Consider the following 7451-nt stretch of genomic DNA (forward strand, 5'->3'; position numbering starts at 1 on the left):
GCAAAACAAAACTATTGAGCTTTTTCTGAGAAAAATGCCCCTCTCGGTGATCTGAACTAAGGCTAAATGCATTAATGCAAATTTATGAATATTGCAGGGTTAAACTAAACGCCACTGTACAGCTTTAAAGTTTGCATTATGCATATATTTTGGAAATAATGACGGTAATTATTTTCGCGCCAAATCGCGGACTCCTCCCCTATGTAAATGAGAGGGTTGGCACAGTAGATTTTTTTTCGGGTCCTTCCAGTTTTTTCAGATAATAATATCCAGCACTGCATCCAAGTTACACTGACAGACTTCTCTGTCTGCTCCGAGGGAATGATCACCATCTAATACGAGGCTCCTAACTGCTGGATCTGTGTAGAAACGTCTCCAATATTTTAGATCATTGTGGAGCGTTTTTCTTTTTCTTAAAAGGCAGTGAAAGGTGAGGTTGCTTTCTTTTCTCAGTATGGTGAAAGGTCGTGTGTATATTTTAATGTGTGTGTGTGTTTATACGTATATATTTGAGTGGAAGCTCGATCAGTGTCTTTGAATTCATTAGAAATGCACAGAATGTAGGTCAAAGCATTTCATGCAGCACTGATCACAGCTCGCCCTGGAGGAATCTGCTCACTTACCCCTGCGACTTAACCAATTTGGGATTTAAATCCTAAACGAGTCGATCTTTCGATCGGAATATCCTTTTTTTATTTGAAGTGATTATTTAATCTCCATATGCCCTGCTGTCGATGGGGTTAGCCGGCAGTCAGGATGTGTGTTATGGCAGTGCCCTCGATACGGTGCTAATCCCACCTCGGAGCGGTGCCTGCGAGTGTTGCAAAGTCCCAGCACCGGCAGCGCCTTTTGTTGATGCTGGAAGTCAGCTCGGGTTTAATTCAGAGCCCGAAACAGATCCCGGCACTGTGCGAAATTCCACCTTAAAAGCAAAATCAACCTTCTGAAAATCCGCAAAAAATCTGTTGCATTTGTTTACAAATAATTGTAAGGTTCAAAGCCATGCAACGGTGGGCGTTTTCCTGCCAATAGTGGGGGGGGGGGGGGGGGTTGCATTTTTTTTCCCAAGCTTACGATTTGGAAACATTGTGTGGCGTTGATAACAGAGCACCAACCTCGGGGTGATTTACTTGCATTTCTGAGCTGGTTAGACTGACTGACTGGAAGGCTTGTGACTGGTTATTTTTGCTTTGCCTTGCTCATTGTTGACAACTTGTTTCTTTTATTATTTTCTCTCTCTCTTTCTCCCCCTTCCCTTTTCATAATTCCAGATTTTTTTTATTTTCTTCTTTGCAAAAAAAAAAATGCCTGGGATCATGTCATCCAGCAGCACATCCACCTCCACCTCCAGCTCCTCTTCCTCCCCCTCCACCTCCTCCAGCTCTGCATCTTCCTCCATCCGCCCTCCTTTCTGCAAGAACTACGACCTGGAGTATGACTCCTACCAGCCCTACTTCTACCCGGACGACTACGGCCCCGAGGCGGATTTCTACCCACCCAGCGAGGACATCTGGAAGAAGTTCGAGCTGCTGCCCACCCCTCCGCTGTCGCCCAGCCGGGCGGGCAGGTGCCGGGCCGGGGAGGGTGAGGATTGGGTGTCGGAGCTGCTGCTGCTGGACGGGGCCGGGGAGGGGGACGGGGAGGGCTCGGAGCCCGGGGGGCTGTGCTGCAGCGGCGGCGGGGGCACTGAGGGGGGCAGCGAGGGGCTGTGCGGCAGCAGGAGCCACCTGAACGCCATCATCCTGCAGGACTGCATGTGGAGCGGCTTCTCGGCCCGGGAGAAGCTGGAGAAGGTGGTGAGCGAGAAGCTGTACGCGGCGGTGGCGGTGGCCGCTCAGCACGGCAAGGCTGCAGCACCGGGGGGCCCGGGCTCCGGGGCCGGGGCTGCTCCATCTGCTCCGGGAGGCGATGCCACCCCCACCCCCTCCACCTCCTCCTCCTCCTCCGGCAGCGGCAGCAGCAGATGCACCGCCCTGGGTGCAGAGGGCTCCGGCAGCAGGCACCCCGGCCACAGTGAGCTTCACCACCCCGTCGCCCAGTGCGTGGACCCGGCCGTCGTCTTCCCGTTCCCGCTGAACCAGGATGCGGCTTCCCGGGGAGGAGCGGCCGCTGACAGCGCTGCAATGCTCGGCAGCTCCGGCAACGAGACCCCCAGTGACTCCGGTAAGTGTCTGAACAGGGGGCTGCGGGGATTCATTGCAAACCCATTGCCTGTGAGCTTCCCTGTATTCTTTCCAATTATATATTACACTTGAGACTTTGTCTTTTGCCATATATTTGAAAATTGCACATCCGCCCTGTGAAACAGCAAAATTGCCTGTGCAACTAATTGTAAAATATTGAACAGTTTTCAAGTGCAGTGTTTGCCATCTGCGGCTGTAGGCTGCGGTTTATCCATACAAACACCAAATGCATGTTTCAAAATGCATTTGGTTCTATATCTGGTATTTAATATCTCATGCAGACACCAGTGCTGGAAGACCCGTTCAGTATTTATATATAAAATCAACCTCTTTCTTTCAGCCACCCTCCCCAGTCCTCAAACAGGGTCAGAGCCCACCTTGTCAGCTGGTGATTCTGTCCCTGTTGAAGGAATGGGAGAGCACAGGGAATCTGGCAGGACTGCAGATGACAAAGGCTTTAATCCACCAGTGTAATTAAATGGCAGAAATGTTCATGAATACGGATCCATTAAGTGATGCCACTGGTTTCAGCTGCCACCTTGTGTTAATTTCATCAGCCCGCCTGAATTGGGCGGGGGGGTGGGGAGGGAGGGAGTTTCCTCAAAGTGCTGTGAAGGCGACACATGAATCAGTTTTGAATTACCAGACTGAAATTAAATCCTGAGAGATTGGCTTGTAGGATGAACCTGACGGTTTTCCAGCAGGCGGCAGTGTGCCTCAGTGATCTTCACTTTGATCATAGTAAACATTTTACAGCCGTTCAAAATCTCTTGTCTTTTTTTGGAATAAATGAACCAAGTTTTTGAATAGGTCAGTTTTCTTATAACAATTTCATTTTAGCACAGTTTGCAGGAAAGTACTTTATTTTTTTTTTATATATATATATTTGTATGTTGACCATTTTCTTTCTGGAGATTGTCCTTTGAATAAATGTGCTCTAGGCTATTGATTGCTGCAGAGGAAAACTGCCAGATGTGATAGTTGCAGTACCTGGGCACCTTTGTACTGAAACAGCCCCCTTAATCAAGAGTAATCTCAGAAGGCCATGGGGAATGGAGTTCTTGGAATTCCACAGCATAGCTTTGAAATTCTGAAGTTCCATAAACATGCAATCAACAAATGTGATCCTGAGAGTTTTACTTAACCCAGGGATTTAACATTTCAAAGTAGTAGCAGATTTAAAGAAAAGTGAAGAGCAGAAAGGAGGGGTCACCCTATACCAGGTCCACAGGTATTGCCTTTTCCTGGAAGCTAATCTCTGAAAATAGGTGTATTGCTGTAAAAACAAGTAGAATGTTCTTCTTTGCCACCTTCTAATCATTAATTAATGATCTGTATCAGTGGTGCTGAAGCCTTTGTGCTTCGAATAAGTGTTTACCATATAGCCTCATGAACAACATGTTTGAAGGTTAAATCTGTTTCCATTAATTTGCATCTACTTTAAGTTGCTGATATTAACCGATCTTAGTGTTCTGATTTAGGATTCAGCCAGCAATGAGACAAAAACACTAAAGGCCCACATAATTCAAATGGGATTAACCAGCAATTAAAAAATACAAGCAGAAATAGAGCTGAATTGCGTGGGCTTCAAGGGCCAGATGGTCCTGGCTCAAGGGCTGCATGTGGCTTCGAGGCTGCAGTTTGAATACCCCTAATCTATATTAATTATTTATTAGAGAAAGTCCAAATCTATTTATATTGAGGGGATAGGAATGATTCCAGGCTTTCTATGTTTAGTAATAGTGGTTTATATTAGTGATTTGCCAGATGGCACAGTTGGCTCATATTTTGGAATGATAAAGGAAATAAATGAGTCTGCTTTTACATGTCCTTGAACTTCATGATCTAATGTTAGTGTCTTTTTTTTAACAAACAGCACAGTAAAATGATCGTGGTGAACATTGACAGTGTTCTGGGGTAAAACCACACATGTTTCTGCTTGCAGCTTTCTGACAGCTTTGGTTTGTTCAGTGCTTCTTCCCAACAGCTGTCTGCTGAATACTTGGCTCTCGGAAATGAAAGTGCTTTGTCCAATCATCTAGAGCGTCCATGAATTAGCCCCTGGTTCCTGCAGTAATTGTTTGAGGCAGATCTCTTTATTGCTGGATGGGATGTGTAATGTGAATCAGCAATTATGATTAATTTGTTAATACAATGGTTTTGATCTGTATTGATCCCCACGTCCCTCCTTCATGTTGCTATGTTTCTACAGACAGTTCAGTGATGGCCTTCTATTTTAAATAGCAGACTATTTGACTGGAATGGCAAAATTCTTTTACAAAATACACAACTGAAACAATTCCTAGATCCAGTTGAGTATATAAAGAATCCGTTATGTATACTGATTTAAAAAGCTTCTAAATGCTATCAAGCTTTTCAGAGTGAAAGCAGAGTTGGGGGGAGGATGGTGTTATGGCTGTAATTCATAAATATCCTTCTCCTTTCATTCCTGCCTGCTTTTCTCCCCCTCACAAAATCAAATATTTCTGTCCTTTGACATTGAAAAGGAAAAATTTCATATTTTTCACTCTTAATTGGATGAATGTTACAGATTTTATAAGCTTGTGAGATTGTGATATTTTTTCAAGTGATGTGGCACGCTTCCTGTGCACAATGGAATCCACATTAGTTGTGCAGAAAAGGAAGTATTAACCAGCAACAACAGTTATAGGAAAGAGAAGCTCTGATTGTGGCATTTGTGATCTACCAATAGTTGATTGCCTTGTCCTCATTACATGGATAGGCTCCATATTCTTGATTGAGAGGGGTTTCCTTACTGAGCTATTTTTATCACATTGAGCACTCAACTTCTGCATACATTCTAAGGATTCATTTCATTATATTATCTGTATTTGTTTCCCTACAGTGTGGTTGAACACTGAAATACTCTGTTTCTGACTTTTCTGCTTTTGAATATTTACAGAGGAGGATGAGGATGATGATGAAGAGGAGGAAGAAGAAGATGAGGAAGAGGAAGAAGAGGAGGAAGAGGAAGAAATTGATGTGGTGACCGTTGAGAAACGCCGGTCGTCATCCAGCAAACACGTTACCACCCTTACTGTGACTGTGCGTTCCCACAACTCAAGCTGCGGGTCGTCGAAGAGCCACAATGCCTCTCTGCTGAAAAGGTGTGCCCCCATACACCAGCAGCACAACTATGCTGCACCATCACCCTACACAGAGTGCGATGAGATGCCACCTCTGAAGAAAGTGAAAAGCGAGACCGTGCGCCTCGCCAAGCAGGTGGCCCCCTCTAGATCTAAGAGCGTGAGCCCCCGCGGATCTGACTCTGAAGACAATGAGCGGCGGCGCACTCACAACATTCTGGAGCGTCAGCGGCGGAATGATCTGCGCTCCAGCTTTCTTACCTTACGGGACCAAATACCAGAACTTGTGAAAAATGACAAGGCGGCAAAAGTCATCATCCTGAAAAAGGCCACTGAATACGTGCGGGCTCTCCAGTCAGAAGAGCAGAAACTGTTGTCGGAAAAAGAGAAACTGAAAGCCAAGCAACAGCTGCTGGTAAAGAGACTGGAGGAAATAAGGACTCGCTAGGCTAAGGCTGCCCCAACTGGTTGAATGCCACTTTTGCACATTTTAGACGTCAAGAATGTTACGGAATTTTTTTCTGGTTTTCAATCCAGCCGCATTTAAACATGAACAAAATACTTCTAAAGCCTTAGAGGTACATGTGCGTGTGAATGGAGATCAATTTTGAGAGGGCTTAACGATTGCCTGTTTCAAAACCTATGTAAATACCAGTTTAACAATCGCCTTTTTCATGTGATGGTCTGGGTTAAGAAAAAAAAAGCCACAGCCTATGCTGCCGTTTTTTGGACTGGAATTTTATACAGAATAATACCTCAACGTTTGAGGAGCATGAAATTTTCCTATAAAGACTTGTTAATCCTTGTTATGTACTGTACTAATTCTTACACTGCCTGTATCTTTAGTGTGATGCTGATACATGACTAAATTTGATACCTATATTTTCGTATGAAAATGAGTTGTGAAAGGTTTGAGTAGATATTACTTTATCACTTTTTTGACTAAAATTTCTTTTGTACAGAAATTACTATATATGCCTTTTACCTAGCCTCTCTCTGTTTGTGTTGCTGTTGGGTTCATAGAACTGGGTAATTGGCTGAGTTATGTGTTTTTCATGATGTACATATAGTGCTGCAACTTATAGCACTTTTGAAATACCTCAAGTTTATGAAAATAAATCTTATGAAAGAAACTACCTCTTGTCATGATGTCTGTAGCTTTGGAACTGCTACTGAACGACAAATAAATGTCTGGGTATGCTGTTTGAAGCTGAAGTACCTCCAAAATACATTTGATGGTTTTGACAAACTAATTGTACAATTTTGTGTGTCATCCAAAACAAATCTTGTGTCGAAGCTTTTGTATTAAGTTGAATGAAAGGTTTCATTACTGAAAGCGATTGCTCAATCCCTGGTATATGCAGTATTTGACAATGAGATTGGCATCTACTCCACATTGGTAGAATGCGTGTGAATGCAATCAAGAGCTGCGGGTTGCACAGTGCCTGCCAGGGGTGCAGAGTGCCTGCCTGCCACAACCTAATTTGTGAATGCTGCATGTACTTGAGAATTTTACTTGCTTGGCAGAATTAGAGTCTGTCAGCAAGAGTGTGCTTTATGAAGCAGTTTTTTTTTAAATCCATCAGATATGCATGTTGTTGTATCATGGTTGTGAACAAATAGGATTTCCCAGTCTTCTTTTGGCCAAGGTACCAGATGAGAGATGTTAGTGGTATAATTAAAAGGATCAGAATTGGGCTATAAGTTACTTGCCTGCATTTGGGGGGGAAAACATCTTTTGCAGCAACTTGTGCTCACTGAACAATAGGCACAAGCTAATTGGTGTGAAAACTTTATCAGTGAACAGACCATTAGTGGAGTTATGGCTGCACAGACCAATTGTTTAGGAGTTGTTATTGATCACAAGTGTGTATAATAGATAATGGCAATTATTTTCATGCATTGACATAAAGGAATTGGGGGGAAGGGTACTGAATGGTTGCTTTTACAACATCACTATAATCTATTGCTTATGTCTACAGTGAAAGTGTTGTTCTGTTTGACCGCACAATCATTTTAAGGAAGTTGAATTTATTGCATTTCCTATTTTATACAATAGTTGACAAGTTTTAAGTGGACTGTCGCTAAAGTTCACTTTCACTAACTATATCCTGCACTTCCTGAAAAGTAGACACATACATTGCAACAATAAATTAGAATT

The 7451-nt window shown here is 43.6% G+C and overlaps 1 protein-coding gene across 1 annotated transcript; it reads left to right on the forward strand.

The window, feature by feature from the left end:
- Nucleotides 1-281: 281 nt before the first annotated feature.
- On the forward strand, nucleotides 282-6423 carry mycn (MYCN proto-oncogene, bHLH transcription factor). The gene is made up of 3 exons (XM_068022772.1): nucleotides 282-430; nucleotides 1272-2163; nucleotides 5107-6423. Exons 2-3 carry the CDS (start codon nucleotides 1305-1307, stop codon nucleotides 5736-5738), a joined length of 1491 nt encoding a protein of 496 aa, XP_067878873.1. The 5' UTR covers nucleotides 282-430; nucleotides 1272-1304; the 3' UTR covers nucleotides 5739-6423.
- Nucleotides 6424-7451: the final 1028 nt, after the last annotated feature.

This window comes from Heterodontus francisci, chromosome 3 (assembly GCF_036365525.1).
Source record: "Heterodontus francisci isolate sHetFra1 chromosome 3, sHetFra1.hap1, whole genome shotgun sequence".
Classification (NCBI taxonomy): Eukaryota; Metazoa; Chordata; class Chondrichthyes; order Heterodontiformes; family Heterodontidae; genus Heterodontus; species Heterodontus francisci.

What these genes read in the sequence shown, in the direction of transcription:
- mycn (XM_068022772.1), top strand. Translation starts at nt 1,305, where the DNA reads ATGCCTGGGATCATGTCATCCAGCAGCACATCCACCTCCACCTCCAGC. An exon ending in CGAGACCCCCAGTGACTCCG is followed by an intron (nt 2,164 to 5,106) that starts GTAAGTGTCTGA and finishes GAATATTTACAG; the next exon opens with AGGAGGATGAGGATGATGAT.